At 36.1% G+C, this 27,325-nt stretch overlaps 1 protein-coding gene across 1 annotated transcript in view; it reads left to right on the top strand.

Moving 5' to 3' along the window:
- The window catches only part of Dhc98D (Dynein heavy chain at 89D), a 1,285,966-nt gene that overhangs the window by 1,039,253 nt on the left and 219,388 nt on the right, over positions 1 to 27,325 (top strand). Inside the window, exon 55 of the mRNA XM_090406627.1 lies at positions 22,892 to 23,165. Within this exon, the coding sequence (XP_090262753.1) occupies positions 22,892 to 23,165 (274 nt within the window). The remainder of the gene's footprint in view (positions 1 to 22,891; positions 23,166 to 27,325) is intronic.

Below are 27,325 nucleotides of genomic sequence, written 5' to 3'. Positions count from 1 at the left end.
TATGAGAGAAGGTCACTACCCAGACCGGTTTCATCCTTTATTGAGTTGGTTCCAGATTTGCTACAAACTTGGTTAATAATACCAAGTTTGTAGCAAACAGCATTTACATCCCTTCTATGAGAATTGCCAAGAGGTGTCCTAATAAATTACTAATTATATGAAGAGCCAAAGGCTTCAATTCGGCGACATAACTTGTTTAAGTTAGGGGATATTATATCCCATATTATTCGGCTAAGAAATGGCAACATAACTTGTTTAAGTTATGGGATGTAACATCCCTTAACTTAAACAAGTTATGTTGCTGAATTGAAGTCTTTGGCGCTTAATATAATTAGTAATTTATTAGGACACCTCTTAGCAATTCTCATAGAAAGGATGTAAGTTCTGTTCGCTACAAACTTGGTATTATTAACTAGGTCTACCTACTCACTGATGAGACCTCAATAAAGGATGAAACCGGTCTGGGTAGTGACCTTCTCTCATAATGTAGAACAGTAATACAGCTTCTAGGAGCTAAGTTCACATTATGGGTAAATATCAAGAATAGTGATCAGAGCTTGCTCCATCTTTGATATGAGTTGCCTCAGCTTGCACTACCTAAAGGGTCAGTTGCTGCAGTATCCAGGTATTTGCTTACTCTTGGAATTGCCAAACTTTATATAGTTTCTATATTCGGCATGAAACTCTTTGAGTTTTTTATTCGGCTAAGAAACAATATGGGATGTAATATCCCTTAACTTAAACAAGTTATGCCGCCGAATTGAAGCCTTTGGCTCTTCATATAATTAGTAATACTTTTTTACTTTAAATTATGTCTAATCTAAGCTGGGTACAAGATATAGTCTGAGGGTAATTTTCAGTTGGGGAATTTGTACTTAAACATAATATTTCTGTATAATTTATAGTGTTGAACGTATTTCCTAGTTTTGAATCCGCCATCTTGTTGTAAAGTTGTTCTTAATAAAATCAATTAATTGCTGGTTGATTGCTGTTCAAAATATGGGGAAATTTATATTTATACTGCACCACCCTGTATTTAGATTAGCCTATGTAAAATAGTAGAATCAATCTTCAATGAATTTAGCAGTCTCATTAATCATATAAGCCGAATTTAATATTTTACACGTAAGGCTCCCGCAAGATCCGAACTTTTTATGAATGGTGCAATGAAAAAGAATCAGGCACACACAATATTGAAGTTAATAAAACAAAACATTTAATACAAGGTTATATGACAAGTACATAAAATTATAATTCCGAAAATAAGATAATACAATTAACTTAGTTCTTCAGGTCAAAACATTCACATAGAATCAAACATCATATCTTCAGATACTAGATTCATAGTTCTCCTAATAATAAAAATTGTTTGTACAGTTCAAAACTTCAGAATTTCTTAGTAAATAAATTTACTAATATCACTCAGTTGCATTCTATAATTTAACACTTAGTCAGCAAGCACTTATTGAATTATTAATGGCGGCAGTTATTACTTCAAGGGGAATTACTTTTAAGCTTCTGACTTGGCTAAACTCAGCAAAACATCACAGTAAATGTTAGGATATTTCAGACAGAGCTATCACTTAAATCTTCGCACTGAAATAAAATAAAGTAGGACTGTTCTTACCGGGATTAATCCTTAGCACATCAGATTCAATGTGAGCACATTTCAAAACTATATTCACTTATTACTCCGAAGCAACACTATTCAAAAGAATTCTTCACGGAGATAACTGAATTATTATTTATCGCGCTACTCAAATCTTGATGGACTTGCTATAAGACAAAATAATTATTCCATGTTTACTACTGCATAACAAATTGAGATTTGCATAATCCTTCTTCAAAGCAACAAAGGAATAAATAGTAATTCTAGAACTTAGAGGAATTATTCTGGATTGCCTATTAACCTTCCAGTCTTTTGTTAATCCTATTAAGGGCACTAAAATTCCCATTACTGCTACTGCTGACTTTACTCTCAGCCACCTATAAGTTTCTCCTCGTCTCCGTAGTGTTCTGAATGTCCTACCCTCGAGTCTCCTTCTTTACTTTCACCTTCCGTTTATATACATTCCTTCTTCCCGCTTAAACTTGTTCACTCGTCCAACTCATATTAATTCCTTACTTCTAATTACCGCAGCTCACACCCTAAGCTTGCGCGTTCTATTTTATTTATGTCTCCATGGCAATGATCAAAACAAAATGTAAACATAAGTATTACATAAGATTATACCTTTACACTCAGTAATGAAAAATAATAATAAAAAAATATTACAGTTACTTAATTTTTCCTTCACTTTCATTTACAAATATAATAAATAAAACATATATTACAGTTCACATAAGGCACATAAAAGTTACATACATAGAATATCTTATAATATTACTGAAGGAATATAGCAATAAAATAAATGGTTTTTCTACAAAGTCCTTCCATTATCATGACATATCTTAAAATTATATAATTAAATAATAACTGATAAAATTCAAGGAAAATACATGAATAATAAATCTTAAGCAAGGGACTAACAAATAATATATAAACATGTCTTGCTTAGGATATGGCAGATTATGTTAAATGTGAATGAAGAATAAAAACATACAAAATAATTTCATTCACAGTTTAGCAGTAGTATTGTTTGTGCAGTGTTTAAATAATGGCAGCAGCTGCAGCTCACTTTGCCAGTGGCTTATCACCATGTCCAAACCATTTAAAGACTAGATTTTGCATAGCATACTATGGGATTTTGTGGTATGTGGTGCTTATGGCATGCATGCATCCCTGCAGTTAGAAATGTGGCAGTTGAGCGATCAGGGAGTACATGTGTGTAAATGGGAAGAACTTTGAAATTTAGATATCAGTATAACAGATCTCATGTACCATGAGATGATGATCTGTAATACAAGATTCCAGCAAAACGATTGTAGAAAATGGACGCGGCAATCAAATGATGGGAAAACCAAGAACATGATTGATATGATTATGATTAAAAGAAGATGAATAAAATCAATACAGCAATGTCGAACTTTTCAAGGAGTGCATATAGATTCAGATCACAGCTTAGGAATTGCAAACATCAAGTTTAAATCAAAAAGAAAATATGAACCCCATCATCAGAAACAAAGAGATACAGCAAGAATAAGTGAAGCAGAAATAGGAAGAAGGTACAAAACAGTACTAGAAGGAAAAATTAAAAGTGTGGACAAAGAAAAAAATGTGAATCTAAGAGTGAAAGGAGTAATGAAGGTAATAGAAGACACAGTTGAATAAACCGTACCAGAAGAAGAAAAGATCAAGAAGAAGTGGATTGGACAAGAAATACTGAAGTATTACAGGAGAAGAGAATGTTGAAGATAAGAAGGGATACATCAGAACAAATAGAGGAGCAATATAGAAGAAAGTGTAATGAGGTGAAAAAAGCAGTCAGAATGGATAAGATGAAATGGTTAGAAGCCCAGTGCAATAATATAGAACAGCACAAAACTAGGGAGGTGTACAAAATGATTAGAACCATTAATAGAAAGTGGTAACCAAAACAGATCACAGTTAAAGATGAAAAATGAAGTATTGATGAAAAAAGATAAAATTGTACAGTGGTGGACAAAATACTGTAGTGAGTTATATGAAGAAAAACTAGATTTAGATGGAGTTGGGAAACTGATTGAAGAATTGAAGCAGAGCAGATATCACCACCAGGTAATAAGTATGACATGGACATTTTAAGAAGAAAGATATAAAAGGCAATATGATGGCTAAAATACAACTGTAATGACAACATCACTGAAGAAAGTATGGTTAAAGTATTGCTGGCCTGGTTGGCTGAGTGGTTAGCGTAACCGCTCTCCAGCTAAAAGGCTGCGGGTTCGAATCCTGCCGTGGGCATGGATATTTGTGATTGTCTGTGAAAGCACTAGTGGTGGTAGTCAGTGGTAGATGGCGTTGGTATTAGATGATGAAGGTTGCTGGAGTAGTGAGATGAGGAGTTGTAGAGTTGATGCCCTCCCTCGATGAGTCTTTGAACTCCCTGGAGGTGTGATATAATAATAATAATAATAATAATTAAAAAAATGCACTAACTATGTAATATGGTATGGAAGGAAGGGAAAATGCCAGACGAATCCGTTGATTCCTCTGACAGAAAGATTGAGAACACAATTGGAAGCATACCTTGCAGACAAGCAAGCAGGATTTAGGAAATATAGAAGTACATTTCAACAAATTTTGACAATGCAATTAATAGCAGAGAAAGCTAGGAGAAAAAACAAAAACATATATTATTATTATTATTATTATTATTATTATTATTATTATTATTATTATTATTATTCAGGCCTCCATGGAGTCAAAAGACTCATCATGGGAAGTCCTTTCCAAGAAACACAAGTCTATTTAGACTTATCGAGGGAGGTCCCTCCTAGGAAACACAGTCTATCATACCACTCCTTAAACGCATTGACCATTATCGCTCTCACCACTCTATCAGGCAATGCATTCCATGGTTCAACCACTTTCCATGTATATACTTGCTTTGTTGATTTTCAGAAGGCATTTGACAGCATCAACCAGAAAGTGACATTACCAGTGCTAGAATCCTATGTAATTGACAGAAAACTAATATCCATATTAAAAGATGTTTATAAGAATGCAATGTCAGTTAGAATAGGTGAGAATTTGGGAAATGGTTTAGAACAAGCAGAGGTACTAGACAGGGGGACCCAATATCACAAAGCATTTTCATAGCATATTTAGGAAAAGCAATGGACAAAATGAAGGAAGATGCAAAAAGAATATCAGTATATGGGATGAGAATTAACAATGTAAGATTTGCAGGTGGCATTGTTATTATATTATTGAAGAAGATAAAAGAGAACTACATAAAACATTGAAAGTATTAAATGAGGAAATGAAGACATTTGGACTTGTTATGAACTTGGAAAAAACAAAGACAATGGTATTTGGTGATAAGAACCTGAAACAAAAGATACAAGTGGATGGAAATGATATAGAGAATGTAGAACAAATCACATATTTGGGAAGTAAAATGACATATGACTTGGACTGTAAAAAAGAAATAAAGATCAGAATTGTATGAAAAATGAAATTAAGAGTACTAGAAACATGGATCTTTAGCAGTGTGCTGTATGGGTCTGAAACATGGTAATAAATAAAGAATCAAGAAAAATAATTTTGACATTTGAAAGAACTTGCTACAGGGAGATTCTAAGAATAGGATGAATAGACAAAATCACAAATGAAGATCTCTATCAGAAGATACAACTAAAGGAGAATTTAATGCAGAAGATTATACAATGGAAGCTGCAATTATTTGGACACATCTGCAGAATGAGCGAGGATCAGAAGATAAAGACATTCATGTTTGGTATTATGGATGGTGTAAACAGAAAAGGTAGACCCTACAGAGAATGGATGGATGACATAAAGGAGTATTGTGGAATGGGGTTACAGAAACTGCAAGACTGTGCAGTGAACAAAGAAAGTTGGAAGAAGACTGAAGGCCATGGATAACATCTGGAAAATTAAAGTTATCAGCCTGCAACAAAACTAAGAGTACTGAAAACATGCATCTTTAGTGGTGTACTGTATGGATCTGAAACGTGGGTAGTAAAAAAAAAAAATGAATTTTGGCATTTAAAAGAATTTGTTTCAGGAAGATTCTAAGAATAGGATAGGTACAGAAAATCACAAATGAAGATCACTATCAGAAGATACAACCAAAGGAGAATTTAATGCAGAAGATTATACAATGGAAGCTGCAATTATTTGGACACATCTGCAGAATGAGCAAGGATTAAAAGACAAAGACGTTCTTGTTTGATATCATGGATGGTGTAAACAGAAGAAGTTGACCATACAGAGAATGGTTAAACAACATAAAGGACTGGTGTGGAATGGGATTACACTGTGCACTGGATGAAGAAAATTGGAAGAAGATAGTGAAGAAGGCATCGGACACCAATGGGCAGTGAGCTCATGGTTCATGATGATAATAATAACAGCTCTCAGCAGCATTACATTAGAACTGACTGAGAGAGAGATGAGTAGCATGATCAAGGGTAATGGAATGTGAATGAAAAAATAAAAGTTGGGAGTGTAGTAGGTTTGAAACGTCATGAAGTTTTCAAACAGGGTGTTAATTGGGAGGATGAATGTCGAGAAAAAGAAGGTAGTTTGCAGAATGTATCAGGAATGTGTTGAGAAGCATGAAAGTTGAGATTAAGCAACTGGAAACATGAATGCAAAGTGAATCAGAGTAGGAGTGAGAGAGTTATGGGAATGATAGAATGGGAGAGAATAGGCAAACCAGTAAGAAAGAGGGAATGAGAGAAAGGCAAGACAGTGCTGAAACAGAGGGTGGAGAGATGTTGGTAAGCAGGGAAACAAAGAAAGAAAGTGTTAAGAGAGAGAGAGTGAGGAATGCCGGTGAGCAAGGAAGAAACAGAGTGGTAACCGGTGTGATGTATGGAGACTCGATGATCCATGGTGTACAATATTGAATGCCAGAGGAATGTTTGCCTGAGTTTGCCAGAGGAATGATAGATAGTGTGACTATAGGAATGTTTGCCTGGAGGAATGATAGATAGTGTGACTATAGTAACTAAGTGAGGTGAAAGGGTGGATGAAATAATTGTGATGGTGGACATGAATGACTTCAGAGGCTGTACAGGAGTAGACTGAGAGATGGGAAATTAGTGAGTGCATTGCTCAGGTATGATAATGAAGAGTTGCAGAAAAGCACATCAATAATGAATAGCAAAATAGCCAGAATGTGTCAAAACAGAGGATTGGATTATGTGGATGTTTGTAGGGCATTTGAAGACAGAGGAACTGTTTGCAAGAGACGGCTTGCATTTGAATGAGGAAAGGGTTAGGCTTCTGGGGAGAATGCGGTCTTTGAACAAGTCAGTGTGGCAATGCAGGGTGGATGGCAGTAGGAGTAGCCTCTTGTGGGAATCTCAGAGATTCCAATAATCTTTGGACAGGCTGATGCTATCAGCACGTGGAAAGATTATTGGGATCTCTAAGACAGTTGATGAAAGGTAATATACTGACAGGAATAGAAAAAAGCAGGGTATAGCATTCTTTGACAGGATAGGAAGGACTTATGCCTCTCAGAGTGAAGGATTTGGAGAGCAATGGCACTAATGAGTTTGAAAGCATATGCCGTGAGGTAGAGGTGGGCAGGACAGGATATTTAGGGGAGTGCTGCTGTAAACCAGGGAGCATAAAAGGTGAAGAGTTGGAGATGATGAGCTTCGCGAGTGCAAAAAGAGTGATTGTTATGGAAGATTTACTATACATTGGAAAGAGGAAACTTCATGAAGTAGTGAAGGAATGGAATTTCTAAGGGACAAATGTCTTAGACAACATGTACGAGGGTGGTCTGAAAGGTTCTCGGCCTAACAATGAAAAAACGAATTTATAATTTCAAAATTATTTTTATTTTTCAACATAATCTCCCTTAAGACTGACACATTTATTCCAGTGCCCTCATCCCATCCCTGTAGTGGTTCTCAGTAAGATCTGCAAAATACCCCTCTACAGCTGTAATCACCTCTTGATTCAAAGAAAAATGCTGACCAGCGAGGAAGAGTTTTAGTTTTGGGAAGAAATAGAAGTCGGAGAGAGAGAGCCAAATCTGCGGAATAGGGTGGATGTTCCAACAATTCATAGTGCAGATCCCTTAATTTTCCCATAGCCAAAACAACTTTGTGGGCAGGTGCATTGTCCTGATGAAAGATGATTTTTTCTTCTGCAAACTGGGTCTTTTCTCATGAATTTTTTCATCTAGTCTGGTTAAAAGGAATAATACTTCCTGGTTATTGTTTTGCCCTTTTCAAGATAATTAATAAACAAAATGCCTTTAGCATCCCAAAACACTGATGCCATGACCTTTCCTGCTGATGGAACCGACTTTGTCTTCTTTCGCGATGAACAACTAGCTTCTGTCCACTGTTTTGACTGCTGTTTGGATTCTGGTGTGTAATGGTGAAGATAAGTCTCATCCATAGTAATAAATTGATGCACAAAATCAGCTTTATTCTTGTTAAAATGCTCCAAGCACTGTTCAGAGATTTTCATGCGAGTGCATTTTCGATCTGCTTTGAGTACATGTGGCACCCATCTTGCTCAAAGCTTTTTCATTTGCAATTTTTCATGCAGAATATATTCTACGTTCTTTTGAAATGCTTATAGTCTCAGCAATTTCATGCACTTTGACTCGCCAGTCATCCAATACCATATCATGCACTTAATCAATGATTTCTGGTGTTGTTACACTTTTTGGATGTCCTTCACATGGATCATCTTCAAGGCTGGTAGGGCCACGTTTAAACTCAGAAACCCATTTCTTAATTGTCAAAAACGAAAATGAAGAGTGCCAATAAACTTTTATGAACTTCAAATGAATTTCTTTTGCCATTAAATCTTCTTTTACAAAGAATTTTATAACTGATGATACTCAATTTTATCCATTTCAAGGAATACTGACAACACTTTTGCTTCAGACAGCTGTATAAAACAAACTACTTGATAGAATGACTTACAATTTCATTTGGATGCTTATGATAGATGTACCAACTTAGGAAAAAAAAACTTGCCGATATTTTTTTTTTTATTGTTGGGACCGAGAACATTTCAGACCACCATCTTAGTAGAAGAAACATGAGGTTCAAGATTTTAGATTTGGTCATAGCATCAAAAGATCTGATTATAACTAAGATGGCAACTCTTTCCCGAGTTGGAGAGAGTGACCATGTGGTTTTGATTTGGAAGATGAATAAACATGCAGTGGTATCAAGAAAAGGAATGTACAGTATGTGGAATTATTAGGCAGGCAATGATTAGGCAATGATTATAATAGCCTTAGACATCAGCTTGGAGCAGTTTCATGAATGGAAGATTTGGCCATGGTTTGAGAGAATGTGCTAAAGAACTGACATCTCTGTTGACCTGGTGTTTCAGTGAAAGTCTGGCCATGGGAAAGGTGTCCAAGGAGTGGAAGGAGGGTAAGATAGTACCACTCCATAAGGGTGGTAGCAGACCAGAAGTGTCAAACTATGAAATAGCTTGTATTTCATCAGTAGTTGTTAAGATATTGTAGAAATTAGTGAGGAATCATTTACAGCATTAGGAATGCTTGTTTTAGTAATATGATTGTCTCTTTATAACAATGTGATAAGAGCAGTTGGTCCCCAGGATTTGAAGGGGATAAATTTACCTTGAAAGAGTGCAGGGCAGAACAAAGATGATAGCAGGACTGTACAACGTAGTTATGAGGATACACTGGACTGTAGAGTTTGGTAGCTAGAAGAAGGAGAGGTGATATGATTGAGACTTTTAAACTGTTGAGAGGTAGTTACAAGGTTGATAATGGGGAGTTCTTTCATTTGGTGGAACAGGGGAAAGGAACGAGGATAAGTGGGCAATCCCTGGAAGTTATGAAAGGAAGTTGTCAGCAAGAAGGTATGGAGTGGTTTCTTTGCATGGAGGGTGGTTGAACAGAGGAATGCATTGCCTGATAGAGTGGTAAGACACAAATGGTCAATAGTTCCAAGGAGTGGTATGATAGACTGTGTTTTCTAGGGTGGACATCCAACAATGTGTCTTGTGACTCCCTCAGGCATGAATCATAATAATAAAAATATTGCTGTTAGGTCAACTGGTTTCTCAAGCATCCACCATGCCTATACCATATACTGATTACTAGCAAATTATTGATTTGCTGGTAATCAGTATATAGTAATTATCAAATTATCAGAAAAAATAACTTTTATCGCAGTTGCAGTTATCTTGGAATAAAGAGACTAATGATAAACTCTACAAAATTAAGCCTGAAATTAAATTATGATAGTCTAGTCTGCATAGAGTCTGAACAGAGAAAGTTGACCTTGCTTGTCTCCACATAGGTTATAGTCATCTCACACACTCCTGCTTGCTGAGGGATGATAACATGCTTGTGTGCAAGTATTATAATGCTAGAACTAAACTTCAGTTATATTTTAATTGCATGTCCTCATTTCATTAATGAGCACAGTTATTATTTTAGCCATATTCGCAATTTCTCTGAGCCCTTTATAATCATTCAGATTTTATCAGACTCAACAAATGTTTCTTGGCCTATACATTTAATTAACAACTATACAACTAACTATATTTTAATGTGTGTGTGTGTGTGTGTGTGTGTGTGTGTGTGTGTGTGTGTGTGTGTGTGTGTGTGTGTGTGTGTGTGTGTGTGTAGATAGATAGATCATTTGCATTATTTTTATTTGGACAGTTGTTTCTTGAACTTTTTTTTTATTTTATGTTTTATGATTTTTTACACTTTTCTTTTATAAATCATTTTACATCTGCTTTTTATCCATTTTTTATGTTTGTTTTTGTACATCTTTCAATTTAGAACTACATTTATAAAAATTCTTATCTATCTACATTTATGCTATTTTTACTTTTCTGACTTGTATACTGCTATGAGTATTTACTAGTACAGAATTGACCATAGCCATCTTCATACCATAAAATACTAAACAAACAATCCAGGCCGTTCCATTGCATATATCCAAAGGTGAATGATGTAGGCATTAGCAAAATCCAAGTAGTATAATACATTGGTTGTCGCTGATTAGTTAAAAGCTCTTCAGGTATCAAAGAAGTTGACAGTCAATGCATGTCTTCATTACTTAACCAGCACAAGAGATGAGAGCAGTGCATCAATAGTTTGATGGAATATAGTTTAGTGCAGTAATTATTATCATTATGGGCTACTCCATAGAGCCTTTAGACTAATCAAGGGAGACCTAAACATCATGTCAAGCACTATCCAACATTTGCGCAGTATCTGTCATACTTTGCTCTGAAGGCATTCAGAGTCATAGATCCCACCAACAGGATCTGGCAACCTATTCCACTCATTCACCACTCTCCAAGTAAAAAATCTAGTTCTAACCCTTGCTAACTATACTCTTATTCAGTTTCCAAGGATGGTCTGCAGTTCTCCCACCACTAGTGTGTTTTCAAAAATTTCATGTGAATTAATCTTGTATAAACCCTTCAATAATTTGTATGTAACAATCATATCACCCCCTTTCCTGCCTCTCAACCAGTTTCCGTAAACCAGAAATCTTCAACCTGCTCTCGTATGGTTCATTTCATAGGCCTACTACTATTTTGCTCACTCGCCTCTGGATCCTTTCCACCTCCTCCTCATTGCCAAGAAAACCTGGTGACTGGATCTGCACACAGTAATCAAGATAGGGGTCTTATCAAAGCTTGATAAAGGGGAATAATAACCTGCTTGCCTATGCTTGTCAAAGTATTCTTCAGTAACCAAGTAATCTGATGAGCTACTTGAGCTACTTTTGCTATGTGTCCCCTAAACTTTAACTCCCTATTCACTAACTCCCAAACCTCTGGCTTCATAAATTTCCTGGAGTACAGTTCCATCAATGTGGTATACAGCTGGTAATCTTTACACCCCAAAATGCATAACTTTGCACTTTGCCACATTAAACTGATATCCATTCTTCATTGCTCAGACTGCCAGTCTATTCATATCATCCTATAAAATTTTGACATCGTCTGTATTAACTATTGCTCTACTCAACTTTGCATCATCGGCAAATAACTGAACAGTTCCTCTCAGATCCTTTCCTATATCATTAATGAACAAATTAAATAGTAGCAATCTAAGAACAGAATTCTGTGGCATGCTACTAATCACAGGCTTTCATTCATACTCTACTGCTGAAAAAACTATTCTCTGATATCTCTCCATCAACCACCCCTGCTATCCATCTCACAAACCCTATATCTATCACCATGTGCTGCAGTTTGCTGATTAGAATTCCATGTGGTATCCTGTGAAAGGCCTTTGCAATATCCAGCAGCATCACTGTAAACCCATTACCTTTATCCAACTCAGCTGTCACTGTATTATAAAATGTGAGCAAGTTACTAAGGAATGACCTACCTTTCACAAAACTGCATTGCCTCCCATACAGTATCCCATTTCCATTCCTGTATTTTGCTCTTGACCAACTTCTCCAGTACCTTGACAACAACTTCTGATATGCTGATTAGTCAGTAATTTGCTACATCGCTCTTTATGCAATGGAACTATTTTCCCCTCTTTCCACCCCAGAGCTGAGACTTAGATTAAACAATGTGGTCTAGGTCTCTAGCATGCACCTTCAAGTAAAAATCGAGCTGATATACCATCTAATCCCATAACTCTATTCACCTTAAGGTTCTGTAATATGCTATGCACCTTCATTTTATTTGCCTCACTTCCCATATAAGCCCTTGCCACTTTCGTTACTGCAACATGTCCACTTGGATGATATACTCCTACAAAATGTTCACTTAGTAATTCTACTATTTCAAACAAGTCAGTTACCTCCATATCATCAGCACTCATTAAAATCATTCTGCCATAAACATTCTTTCTTTTACTTATAGCATATCAAAAGAACTCTTTGGGATTATCGTTGGCTTCACTGCTAATTTCCTTTAATGCTCTGCTTTTGCCTTTCTTACCACACTTGGCCTGTGCTTTGTAAAGCTCATGCCTGTTGGTACCTTTCTCCTTGAAGTCCCTCCACAATTTTTCTTTTATTGCAGCTCCAGCTTAATGATGATATTCATCCAATTAAATCCCACTTGATTTAGTCGCCTAACTAAATGATTATGCAGTCTCCCATTACTTCGCTCAAATACTCTTTGACCACTTCCCATGCACCATCAACATCCAGCTCCTGCTATTTTACATGCCATGATACTGATCTAAGCAATCTCGTAAGCTTGTCATATTTATCAGCTCTATAATTCCAAAAAAAAAAACCTGTCTTAACTGACAATTCCACACATTTAGCCCTCCCAAATCAAGACCATATGATCACTCTCACCAACTAGCAGCAACATGATCATATTAGTTATAGACAAATTCTCAGATGCAGCTCCTACACTGAGCATTCTCAATCCGCTAGTATATTCTATCACATGTTGTCTCAGATAATTATTCCTTGGTAACTGCATAAATTCCATTTCCTTCCTACCTTGTGTCCTCTCTGCCTCTCTTTGGTTGCAATTCATCAGTTATCATCAGTAACACTCCTCCCCACCATTTTTTTCTCTCTATCTTCCCTGAACACATTATACCCTTCACATTCTATCCCACTGTTGTGTCCCCTTTTTACCGTCCTATAATTATTAATTCCTCTTACAAGTTTATATTTTTTCTTGTTTGTAACAAATTTCCTACTATACGTGATATCACCCAAATACAAGGTATCTAAGCTCTTGCTCCCCTTAGCATCCTAAAAATTTATAATTTTTAGCTTCTCCATTTAGGACATTTAGTTTATGAAAGAAAATCAAAACAAGAAGCAATTTCTTAAATATGTTTTGGTGCGAAACAATTATGCAATCGTGACCTTGAACTCGCAACTTAATGTTTCTTCCCCCGCCACTAGATTTGTACGTTATTACAAGCGGTGCATTTAATGGCAAAAAGTCCAGCATTGTGGGCCTTACCCACAATGCTGGACTTTTGTTGACACAAATGACAAGAGGTCACATACGACTCTACATCTCCCTTCATCCCCTTCCACATATGACGATCATGAACTCTGTTCCAAGTTCTAAGCACCCCTTGGTGACCCGCCAAGTCAGAGTCATGAAAGGTGTTTGTACCCATGGAATCATGACCTTTGGAACTATGATTTTGTCCTTCCATCTCCCCGTAATGCTTTGTTTGGACCATCCGGATCAATGCACAGGGTTTGATGGAAAGACCACTTATCAGGGGACTTTTCTCCTCTCAAAACTCTCTCATAAACTTCCCCCAAACTGGATCCCTCCTTTGCTCCTCGATTATACGAGGTTATTCCCAGACTTGATGTTCTAGAGGGGTGATCCTTTCTTGCCTAACTTCCCCCCTTTGAATATATAGAGGAGATTACCTCCTCATTATGGCTAGTATTATTATCATGTATAACGTCCAGAGATCTGGACAGATAGTCTACGACCACGTTCGCTGAACCTGGGATGTACTTTACTTCTAAGTTAAATTCCTGCATCTCTCGTGTCCACCTAATGGTTTTCTGATATTTGTCCTTCATTGAGGATATAAATGACAGAGGTTTGTGGTCACAGTGCAAAATTTATCTCAGAGGAGGAAAGTTTCCTGCTGATAAAAGCGATTGGCTTACTCCCCCCCCCGCTTCTTCCTGCTCCACAACAGAGGCAATTGTGTCGTTGAAGGCATCAGCGGAGAGATAAAACACTTGACCCAGCTTTGGGTAAGTTAGGACGGGCGACCTAGTTAAAGCCAGATTTAAGAGTTGGTGTGCAAGCTGTTGTTCCTTTCCCCACTCGAATCTCTTTCCCTTCTTTGTAAGCCTAACTATAGGCTCCATTAGTTTGGAGCATTCGGGAATGAACTTCCTGTAGCAGTTGATCATGCCCAAATACCTTCTAATCTTTCTTATCGTGGCGGGAGTTCTTGCCATTAATATGGCAGTCACATTTTCCTTCATGAGTGTTATTCCATGCTCATTGACTACATGGCCAAGATATTCAACTTCCGTGAGGAAAAACTGGCATTTCGAACACTTCAGGGATAGCTGAGCCCTGTTAAGTCTTTCCATGACTCCCATTAGTAATCTCCTGTGCTCCCAGATACAAGACAAGTAAACCAGAAGATCGTCCTGGAAGCAGATAACCCCTTCTCCCAACATGTCAGATAACACAGAGTTCATCAAACTCTGAAAACTCGTGGCTGAGTTCCTGGCCTAGTTAAACAAGGCCCCCGTTGTTTTCGCCAGGGAACCAGGGCGAACAGCGAAAAGTCAGCTACTGGAACAAATCTCAAAACAAACCCCAACTCAACATCACCAGAGTTAAAGATCGGTACTATCAACGTAAGAAGCCTGAATGGCAAAGAAATGGAGCTAGCTGAGGAATTAGATAAGTACCAGATCGACATAATAGGGGTGACTGAAACAAAAAAGACCAAAACTGGTGAGATCTTTCTGAGCAATAAATACAAAATGTTATATTCAGGCAATGACAATCAAGGAAAAAAAGGAGTAGCCATAATATTCAACACAAAATACGAGGCTAATCTTCTTGAATGGCAGTCAGTCTCAAGTAGAGTAATGTGGGCAAATATGAGAATGGGGAACTGGACAATGAGACTTATTTGTGCCTATGGTCCAACAGAAGGTTCTACAAAGGTAGAAGTGGAGGAATTTTTTGACGCTTTAGAAAAAGCAACTGACACAATGAAAAATGAAAAGTTGGTCCTTGTTGGGGATCTAAATAGCAGAGTAGGAAATGATTGTGAGACATACAAAAATATTTTGGGAAAATTTGGAGAAAAGAGCAAAGCTAATAATAATAGCAAATATCTGTTGGATTTCTGCTGAGGGCATGGACTGGTTATTACTAACACCATGTTCCAACATAAAAATGTGCACAAATTCACATGGAGAGAAGAGGCTAGGAATAAAAAAAGTCTCATTGACTATGTTATTGTTGATAGTGATGTTTTCTCCCTGGTGCAGGACACCAGAGTGTACAGAGGATTTGAAATTGGAAGTGATCACTATTTAGTCTTGAGCAGGATAAAATTGAATTTCATATTGAAAAGAATAACATGTAAGAAAGTTTTAAAGCGAATAAAAGTTGAGCAGCTCTCAGATGTGAACTGTAGACTAAAATACAGAAAGATTATTGAAAAGAAAATGAAAGAGTTTGAGAACAGGAATCAAACCTTGGACTTTGCCACTGAATGTCCAAGGTTTGATTCCTGATTGATTGACTGTTTGATTTTTACTGAAGATGGTAAATTAAATATAGAAATAGACAACAGAATCAGCAAAGCTGGTATGGTGGGAAGTCAATTGAATAAATTCATATGGAATAAGAGAGAAATTAGTCGGAACTCTAAATTAGCTGTATACAAGACAGTGTTCAAACCAGATTGATTCTGCCAGAGAGGCATGTGGTGAGGTTGTGTGCAAGGATAAAAAAATCAGAACTCCCTGGTGGACACAGGAAGTTAAAGAGGAAGTGAAGGAAAAGAAGAAAGCATATTAAAAGTTCCTGGCAAATAAGTCAGCTTTTACTCTTACAGAATACAGAGACAAATGTAAGAAAGCTAAACAGTGTGTAAAACTAGCTAAACATAAGTCATGGGAGGACTTTGGCAAGAATATAGAAAATAAATATCAAGAAGATGGCAAAATATTCTGGAGGTTGTTGAAGAAACTTAGGAATGGAGGAAAGAGTGCTGTAAAAGGAGTTAGAGATGATAAAGGTGACATGAAAACAGGAGAAAAAGATATCCTTGAAGTATGGAGTAATCACGTTGAAAAACTGCTAAATGAAACAAGCAGTGATGACAGCACAGTGATAAAAAACACTGACCAGGCATGCAGTCAGGAATACATATCCATACTTGAAGTAGAAAAAGCCATCAAAGGCTTGAAATGTGGAAAGGCAGCAGGAGTAGATGATATTCGACCAGAAATGCTGAAGTATGGTGGTATAAGAGTCTTACAGTGGCTGCACTGCATAGTTCAGAAAGCCTGGACAGAGGGACAAATTCCCGATGATTGGAGTAGAGCTCTCATAGTACTCATATATAAAAAGGAAATAAAACTGCATGTGAGAATTACAGGGGTATTTCCCTACTGAGTGTTCCTGGCAAGATCTATGTAAGTATACTTGAGAAACGGTTGAGAAGAATTGTTGAAGAAAAGCATGGTGAAGAACAAGCTGGATTCAGGCCAAATAGAGGCTGTCAGGATCAGATCTTCACTTTACGACAAATAGTTGAGAAAGCATGGGAATATAACAAAGATCTGTATTTAAGTTTTGTCAATTTGGAAAAGGCATATGACAAGGTGCCAAGAGAGAAGCTATTCAATACGCTGCTGTTATATGGTGTCAATGGGGCATTATATCAAGCAATACTTAGTCTTTATTTGAGTTGTAAGTCAGCAGTTAGAATTGAAGGAAGTACAGGAAGGTGGTTTAACATTAAATCTGGTGTCAGGGAAGGATGTACATTATCCCCTCTGTTATTCATTATTTATATGGATCACATTATGAAGGAAAGTGGTATTAAACCTGATATCAAAATTGGAGATATTGATGTCAGCTCTTTGCTTTATGCGGATGATGTTATACTTCTAAATAAATCTGCTACAAGTCTACAAGATTCTCTGACTAAATTGAATAGCTGTTGTAATAGATATGGTATGATGGTCAGCAATAAAAAGACAAAGACAATGAAAATAGGCAGAATCATTGAAAATGTCAACTATGTTGTGAATGGAGAACCTGTGGAACAAGTAAAACATTTCAGCTACTTAGGCACGATTTTTAGTGAAGATGGTAAATTAAATATAGAAATAGACAACAGAATCAGCAAAGCTGGTATGGTGGGAAGTCAATTGAATAAATTCATATTGAAATCAGTCGGAACACTAAATTAGCTGTATACAAGACAGTGTTCAAACCAGTTTTAACTTATGGATCTGAGAGCTGCGTCAGAATTAAAACACTTGACCAAAGACTAGAGACCGCAGATATGAGAGTCCTGAGAAAGATTATCGGCGTGAACAGATGACTTCAATGGCAATATCATATTAAAAATGAGGATATTAGGAAAGAACTTGACATTGTCAGCATCCAGGAATGCATTAGCAGAGCTAATCTCAGGTGGTATGGTCATTTAAATAGAATGGGAGAGGAAAGATTAGCAAAACAAGTGTTCTCTGTCAGATTGGCAGGAAAACGACCCAGAGGAAGACCAAGATATAGGTGGATTGATACGGTACAAAGTGCCTTAGATGATAGAAATATAAAATCTGATAATGTTGGAGTCTTGACAAGTAACAGACTGATTTGGAGGAAAATTGTAGATAGGAAGTTAGTAATGATGTAATTTTTTCATGTAGTATTGTCATATCCTGTACACCCCTTGAGGGTACATGGCAGGAATTTGATGATGATGATGATGATGAGTTCCTGCCCCCCTGAGGAAGTCGACACAGTTGATACTTTTGCCATCTCATGGTGAAGGCAAAGTGTTTTCTGTCCTCCTCTTCCCTCAAAGAAATCTGGAAGTAGCCAGAGTTCAGATCTAGTTTGGAGAAGTACTTAGCTTCTTAGGCTTCCTTCAGCATAGGAGAGAGATCTAGGAAAGCTTTGGCTTTTCCAACCAGTTTACTACGGAGCAAAACTAGCAACTGATAGTCGGTCCATCTTCCAACCCTTCTAAGCTCTTCTATATAACAAAAAAAACTAATGACGTCATCGGACTCTTCGCCCAAAAACTGAGGGAACACTTGTTGAGGGTTAATATAATGAAAAAATTCACTATCATTCCTGCCTAAACTACTAGAGGGTTCCATCATACTTGCATCCAGTTTACAGTATATTACACTTTAAAATTTCAATAACACACAATTATAACTTTTGCCTTTCAGTTGTCTGATCCGTACCCAAAACCAACTTGCTGTGATTAGCTTACAATTCAAGTTTAATTAGTTAACCCACATCCTACTGGCTGCACCATTTATGTTGTGTCCCTTTTTTATCGTCCTATAATTGTTAATTCCTCTTACAAGTTTATATTTTTTCTTGTTTCTAACAAATTTCCTACTATACGTGATATCACCCAAATACAAGGTATCTAAGCTCTTGCTCCCCTTAGTATCCTAAAACATTTATATTTTTTAGCTGCACCATTTAGAATATTTAGTTTATGAAAGAAAATCAAAACAAGAAGCAATTTCTTAAATATGTTTTGGTGTGAAACAATTATGCAATCGTGACCTTGAACTTGCAACTTAATGTTTCTTCCCCCGCCGCTAGATTTGTATGTTATTACAAGTGGTGCATTGAATGGCAATTTCAGACAACTGAGTTTTTCAAAGAGCAAAAGTTTATTATACACATAAGCACAATATGATACATTAAAATTCGTTAATTCAATACTAAGCTGAGGCAATACTAGCAAAACACAAATGATAGGTTATAAAATTCTATGTGGGAAGGGCAATTATGCCACCACAAGACTCCACACATACGATAAAAGGATATCCTTGCAAACGTTAACAATTGGCTAAAACTTCCTTCTCATCTGTCTGAGCACAATAATATGATACAATACCTTAATTAAACACAATTAGTTTACACACGTTAGCTCACGAGAGTAATATGGGTTAAACAGTCCTATCACTACAATAGTAACCACATTCGATTCTTCAGACAGCTCTCAGACAAAATATAGATGACATACATAAGTTACTAGACACACATTTATTTATCTATTAACACTGACAAGCTTATTCTCTTTCTATTCTTAAATTCACTAAAGTCCTAGTTCAACTCTCGTTCAAGTCTTTCAATAGATCGGTAACTGAACTACAGTCACCGATCTATTGCACCCGGAAAGCACAGTTTTGTCAATATCTCACCAATCACAGCTCTTATGATAGAATCATAGTACAAGACCCACTTCTTGATTTTTCCTTCTTAGTCAAGCACTTATTTCTCTCATCTCACACTTCTTTCTTTCTTTCTGATATTAGCTGACCTGTTCGCCTGATGAATATTGTTCACACACAAGTTAAACAGCAATGGTCCTAAAATTGATTATACACAATTTGCTGATGCCTATCAGATAACCAGTCTCCAAAATAATCACTAATCTATTTTCCACCCAACATAAAATCCAACGTCCAACATAGTCAAGCACTCATTTCTCTTATTTCACACTTCTTTCTTTCTGATATCAGTTGATCCACTCACAAGTCATTTCTGCATTCGTTGAAGCTCCCACTTCATCCTGTGTATCACTCCACGTAACCGAGCTATCTCCCTCATTACAGCCAACTCTGCATTCTTTACATCTGTCATACTACTATTCTTTCATATCACTTTTAATCTCTCTTTCAATCTGCCATTACATCACACACACATGCGTTTTCACACGTATTCTCAGTTCCATCCACCACTTCAATCTTGCAACCTCACACTTTTGACCATCACTTTCATAGTATTTTCAATACACTTTCCCACAACTATCACTTTCAAACCAAATTCCTTTTCCTTTTGGCAATGCAGACATTGCACTGTATGAAGTCTCTTTGATTAAATTCTTTAAATTGGTGCCATGTGCTACACTACATAACATACCATGCAAAAAGACTATATTGACTATATTTAAAACCAAACTTTTACCTTAAGTCTAATTAACTCTGCAGTATAGTCTAATTCTAACACAATTGTTAACTAATATCACTATTTTTGTTTAAGGCTAAACAACTTTGCTTTCGGAGCTCTCCAAGCATGGTCCTACATACCCTGACAGCATGCCTAATGTAAAATAACAGGTGTTAATTCAGAAGCATGTCTTCAATGCGATTTGTGCGACATCTTCAGGACTAGAGAGAGAGAGATGTGAGCACAGGTAGACAGAAATTTCACCCAACAGCCTCTGTGAAGGACCAGAAATGATTACTGAATAATATTAATCATTTCTTTTAATGAATATTTTGCAAGTGTTGCAAGCTTCACTGTAAGATATGAGTGAAGCTGGAGTTTTTGTCTGAAGTCACTTATATAAAAATTAATATATATATATATATAAATTTTATTTATTTACTTAGCCCACCTTGACATATGTTTAAAAAACCATACAAGTCAAGTTTGTGGCTTGGCTTCCATCTGCGAATTTTGAATGCAGTGGAGAATACAACCCTCATTCCAACATGGATAGTTTTTGTAACAAGATTATAATAAGTATCTGGATTTAGAGAATGGACACAGTAGTTGAGTGGGAAAGGAGAAGTAAAGGATTTGGTGATCTTCTCACTTGGTCTTGTTATGACAAAGGATGTGAGTTGTGAATATCTTAAGATATGGCTTTCCACTAGAAATAAATCTTGGATGAGATTGCACTCTGAATTACCAAGAGGAGCAGTCACTTCAACAGTATACCTGACAGGAGAACTGATTAAGAGACAGTTCAGAGCACTGGGTGAGTAGAAAGGATTGTCAGGAATTCTGGCTTGGAGAATGAACAATTTACTTTAGGTCATTTACAACAAATATCTCAGCTTAGTCAGTGAAATTGGAAAAGATGGAACCAGATGGAGCAGTGGACATTAAAGTCATCAAGGAAGATAACTTCACTGTTAGGGTAGTTCATTTGCAGGGAATTAAGCTTCAAGGATAAGAAGCCAAAGAGGTTACAGTGATTTTCAAAATTAGTTAGTAGTAGTAGTACAGAGAGAGAGAGCAGATAAACAATATATAATTAAGTAAAAGAAATCTTAAACCACTAAAGGTCAAAAAGGAGAGATTCAAATCAGGTGTCCTCTGATAAGGAATATCATATTACACAAAAGCACAGATACCACCCTTGCAGTGGATGGAATCATAACTGGATGCAGTTTAGACTGGGTTATGGTTGTTGTGGCAGTAAGTTGAGGTTCGGTCAAAAACAGGAAATTAGGTTTGGTTGTCTGCAGGTGATGATACACATCATTTAGGTTAGTGTTGATACCACAAATTGATGCCACAAAATTATATGTGAATTTTTGTAAAGTTTTTAGAGTTATATAAATTTATTTTTTGATTTCTTGAGGGAGGTTTGTTTTTTATTTTAATCACAGTGGTTTGAATGATACCAAATTTATTTTGGAAAGGATAGCCTCTTAGACAACTTGTCCACATCAAGAGGTTCCAGTCTCCATGCCATAACATGGGCTTGATAGTATCTCCTGCATGCCACCAAACCACTCATTATTTTTCTTGATCTAAGCATGATCAGAAATCCTCTCAAATTTATTACCATCAAGTTTGGTCCCATGCACTATCTGGTGGCCAGTCTGGGGGAGTGCTTTATTGTTGTATCCTCAAAGATGAGGGAGGATTTTGGAGATTCAGAATTGCTCAGGGGAAATTGTCCTCGAATAGTATCACTTGCACTGCTTGTTAAAAGATTCTTGGTCAGAAACCAGAATCCATGTGAGAATCAATCTGGCACCAGCCATCTCAGTCCCTTTAATATGCATGGTGCTTTAAAAAATGATAGGTCATCTACTACCTACTACAACTAGTTTGCATTTCCTCCAACTAGAAAGATATCATTTTAACTGTGGGACTTGTTGCTATTCCCAGAGCACCTCTGGTGAAACAAGCCACACTTCAAAAGGCAGTTTTGAATTGACTTGGTGAAGCTGTATATTGTACAGTACCAGCCTATGATGGCCTATGCATAAGTAGGAAAGTAAATGCTTTCCTATTTATACACTTTCCATATATATGTGATTTCTTTCTTAGTGGGTCCTAATTCACTTTTTTTCTATTTCCTACCTACTCAGTTTATTCTTTCAAATATCCTTCCCAGTAGTTCAATATATCAGTAAAACATATATTAAAGAATTTATTTAAGAGTAGGTAACTCTATTCCAGAAGGTAGTTGTCAATTATTTAATTGTGTGTTACTTAAGAGTGGGATGATTTTGAAGTCATAGAAAATTTTTCATCACCCAGTGTGAGATCAGTCCCACTTATTTGAAGCCTGAAGTAGCTTAAAAAAATACAATATTTGGTTTTCTCAGAGCAGGTTTCCTGGATTATCTGATCATTAGCCCACCAGTATTAATATATAAGAGGTTTACACCTTATGTCAGCAGGATGCTGACATAAGGTGTAAACAAAAAATAGATAATTGTATGTATAAAAAAAAATAGATAATTGTATGTATAAATTAAAAATGTAAATTCTTATAGAATTGAGATATTTTAAAATATGCTTCAAAATAGTCATAAGTTTATATTTTTTGTGAAGGTTCAAGATAAACTCATTCTGGCAGCTGATACAGCTAAGGTTATTGATAAATTAAGAGATGGTTATCGGCAAGCTGCAAGAAGAGGTGCTATTTTATTTTTTGTTCTTGCAGACATGGCTACAGTAAATAGCATGTATCAGTATTCATTATCATCATATCTTGGAGTATTTATGCATTCGCTTAGCAGAGCACTTCCTGATGGTGTACTTGAACGAAGGCTTAGTAATATCTTGGATAAACTGACTTTTAATGTGTATTGTTATGGATGTACAGGTTAGTATAATTGTAAATAAGTGACTTTTCTTCTTTATTGATAGTAAAATTTCAAAATGTCCAAAGAGATATCTTAAAATATTTCCTTGTTTATTAAGATAAGCAGATTTTTCTATTTTTAAACTGTTTTATATCTTAATTAACAATATATTTGGATAAACTGATCTCCTAGTTGTATTGCTATAAATGCAACAACCTGTATTATTGTTATGCTTCCAGAATTAATAGACTCATCAGAGAGAGAGTCCCTGCTATTGTAGAGAGCTTATGAAATAATGTCTTAAACCCATTTCCTGCTTCTTCTCTCATGAAACTCTCAGGAAATGCATTCTGCTCACAAGCCACTCTCCATGCAAAACAAATTACTCTTCACTCCTGTTCACATCTTCCTTATAAGCTTCTAGGAATGTCATCTTATTTTATCCCTTTCTCCTTCTATGCTTCTATACTAATCTGGTAACAACCCCTTATCAGCTTATATGTCTCAATCATATCCCCTCTCCTCCTCCTATCTGCAAGTTTCTGTACCATAATTCCAGAACCTGACTGCACCTTAATTATTCTTCTCTGGATCCTCTCCATGATATTCTGATTCTCTTGATAACCAGGTGAAAAGATCTGTCATAGTAGTCCATACTTAGTTTGATCAAAGCCTTTTACAATAAAATTATAACTTCTTTGTTTCTATATCTCAAGGTCCTATTCACCATTGCCATAATCTCTTCTTTAATTGCATACTTTGCAACATTAATCTGATATATCTCCACTCACTTCATCTCTCCTACAGGTCTTCAGATCATCCTCCTGTCTTCATATCCTCTATCCTTATATATATATTCAGACTACAACAATTGCTCAACTTCTCTTATTTCTCCCAACTTTGTCTCATCCTAATCTGATTCTGAATGGGACAACAACAGAAAACTCACCTGTCTAAGTGACAGTCTTGTCACCGGGTTCCTTGCAAAGGTCATCAGATTCTACTTCTGTTAAAAACATTTAATTTTCTTGACCAAAAAGCTCTGGAATGATCTTGGCTGATCAACAGATCAACAAGACCTCCAGGAAGAACTATCCCTGATATCTACCAACCTTACCATGAATGGATTTCCTCAAAGACTCATCCACAAGATACTTTTCTCTGAACCCCGACAAAGACAACGAGATGATATATGTTATATTTCTACCATCATCATTCCATACTTAAGGACAGTTTCCAATAAGATTGCAAGACTCCTTAGATTACATAAAATAAGAGTGGCCTTTAAACCTACAGAAATGATTAGACAATTCTTAAGATCTCCAAAAGATAACCATCCTTTCTCCAAATATGCTGGAGTTTATAACATACCCTGCTTGTGTGGCTTGAATTACATCAGCCAAACTTCAAGGAGCCTTGAAATTAGGCAAAGGGAACACATAGGTGATGTCAATAATAGCAGAGAAGAAAAATCAGGGTTAGCTTTTCATTTCTCAAGAACAAACCATACCATAGAGTGGGATAGAAGCACAATTCCTTACATAGAGGAGGACTTCCGCTCCCGAATTTTTAAAGAGGCTCCAACAGTTGCCTGCTGTATACAAAACCTTAACAGGAACCAAGGACTAATCTTACCCGTGATCTGGAAGACCCTTATTAGATCTCTCAACTCGCTAGAACTGAATTACAGTGCCAATTATAGAACGTTCCTAAATAACAACAAGTGAGATCATGCATGCTCTATGCATGTATTGTACGTGCTCTGTTCTTTGTTTAATATAATTGGAATTGGTTGATTATAGTTTGTAACAGTTTTTTACTTTTTAGTGCCTTACATCAGTTATGTACCCTGAAGATGCCAACAGCCTTAGTTGGTGAAACTAGTTGGTATAACATAGTTGTTTATTATATGCACTTGATCAATATAATTCCATTAAAAGTCATTCCAGGTTATACTTCTATTCACCAACCAAAAGAAAGACTTTTCTTTTGCCAAAATGAAATCTTAAATATCTATACAACTAGTGTGTGTGTGTGTGTGTGTGTGTGTGTGTGTGTGTGTGTGTGTGTGTGTGTGTGTGTGTGTGCGTGTTTATCTTACACCTATTAAAAAAAAAGGTTAGGTTCATACTACAGATATTATTTAAGTATTTCTAATTTCATTCCAATATATTTATTTACTTTAAAACAATTCGAGTTTCCCCAATCTTTTAAAATCTTATATTACATTTACTTCCACCTATCTTAGTCCCATAAATAAGACAAGAGAAACATTGTTTCGTTAAAATAACTACATAAATATAATTATTTACATAAAATTCATTTTAAAATATTTCATAAGTAATACATTTTCTCTCTCACACTTGCACAAATTTAATTTTTCAGGAATAAATAAAGTATTTCTAACAACAAAACAAAGAAACAAGTTCTTTTGCTGAGCCTAAAGTCTAATAATATAAAACAAGAACAATTACCAAAAATTAAAGATACCAAGAATTTATATACTTGGTTTAATCCTTTATCCAAGTGTAAGCAAACAAAGTTTGCACCTGAAGTATCTTCAGGACTGGGACAACTCGTGGTAAAGGTGGTGTGACTTTACATTAATTTCCTTAGTATCCCATAATGCAAAGCACATCTCCTTGCGGACATGTATAATGCTATGCATTATGGGAAGGGTCACTAACCAGACTGGTACTCATATACGAGTTGGCAACTCGTATATGAAAATATGACTTGCATTGCTTCAACCTTGGTATCACCTATGGGTCTGGCTCCCACTGATGAGACCTCAATAAAGGTCGAAACCAGTCTTGGTAGTGAACCTTCCCATAATGCATAGCATTATACATGTCTGGGATTAAACCAAGTATATAAATTCTTGGTATCTTTAATTTATAGTATAACCAAGTGGAAAAACTTTCAACAACAATTACCAGAAACATTACCATGCTTTAATAAAAATTATCAATAAGGAGAAAAAACACTTAGATTAAACTGTTGGTTTTATAGTTCTCTAAACAGTACTTTCATTTCTAATGAAATCAGTTCTTTTTTTTTTTCTGCATACAATTTCCTTCTTTTCCTTCTTGATCTAGTATTAGAAGAAAATACAGCTTCAGTTCTGAAAGCAAATAAATGTCCTATCTTCAAATTCGTCTAATGACTAGAACAAATATAGTGTGACGAAAAACAAACAGTATGCCAAAGCTACATGTATGACTCCACTGTTTCCAAACTGTGTTACCACTTATCCTATTAAAACAATAAAATCTAGAAGAAGGCCTCTTATCTTATAATAATTATTCACCATTTTGAAAGAAAGTTCTTTTAGATAAATCTGTAGGTCTCTACGCGTGGATAGGCTTATGTGTTCGTCAGACATGTTGTAATAGATTTCACGGTTGATATGAACACAGATGGATAAGAAAATAACTATTTATTAACTTAAAAGCTAATATTTCCCTGGTATTATATCCTGCATCTTCAGAGCACACAACATAAAGTTTGTTACAAATGTAAGACAACCACAATCCGGTGTAACAGTGGGGCTAGTATAAGTAATTGCAGCATGCAACACAAGACTAAAGTCCTAATATGACACCATCTGGATTAAAAAAAAAAAGTTCAAAGTTTTGAAATAGTAGTCCAAATGATAATGATAGTCTTAGAAAGTTTGAAAAAATAAAATAAAATAAAACTAATAAATATTATGGTCTTAGGACGACTGTCTCCCAAATCTTTGGTAGATTTATACAGCCATACTTGTTAAGGTTTGGAGTATGTTTTAAGGCTTCTGTTGATTCCAGGAACAACCTCTCTGACTTGTAGAAGCTTCTGTGCATTACTTTTGTTTCTTTCAAATTGATCCTGTATGCAGGGGTATCCAAAGCATGGTCTGCCAGACCCGACTTGCCATAGCGAAAGTGTCGGATATATTTTTTGTGTTCACTGAGGCGGGTGTCCACAGTTCTTCCTGTCTGTCCATGGTAGGCTTGATGGCAAGAACAGGGCACTTCATAGACTCCTGGATGTGATAAAGGAGTGCATTTGTCCTTAGGTGAACGAATGAGAGTTGCTAATTTTACATAAGGTTTAAATACTGTGCGTAGTTGGTGTTTGTTAAGCACCCTAGATATCTTTTCAAATGTGCCTTTAATGTATGGGATGGTGATGGTTT

This window comes from Typopeltis vanoorti, chromosome 16, assembly GCF_054136105.1.
Source record: "Typopeltis vanoorti isolate ZY-2024b chromosome 16, IOZ_Tvanoo_1.0, whole genome shotgun sequence".
NCBI classification, from domain to species: domain Eukaryota; kingdom Metazoa; phylum Arthropoda; class Arachnida; order Uropygi; family Thelyphonidae; genus Typopeltis; species Typopeltis vanoorti.
This window is presented reverse-complemented; position numbering and strand designations above follow the sequence as displayed.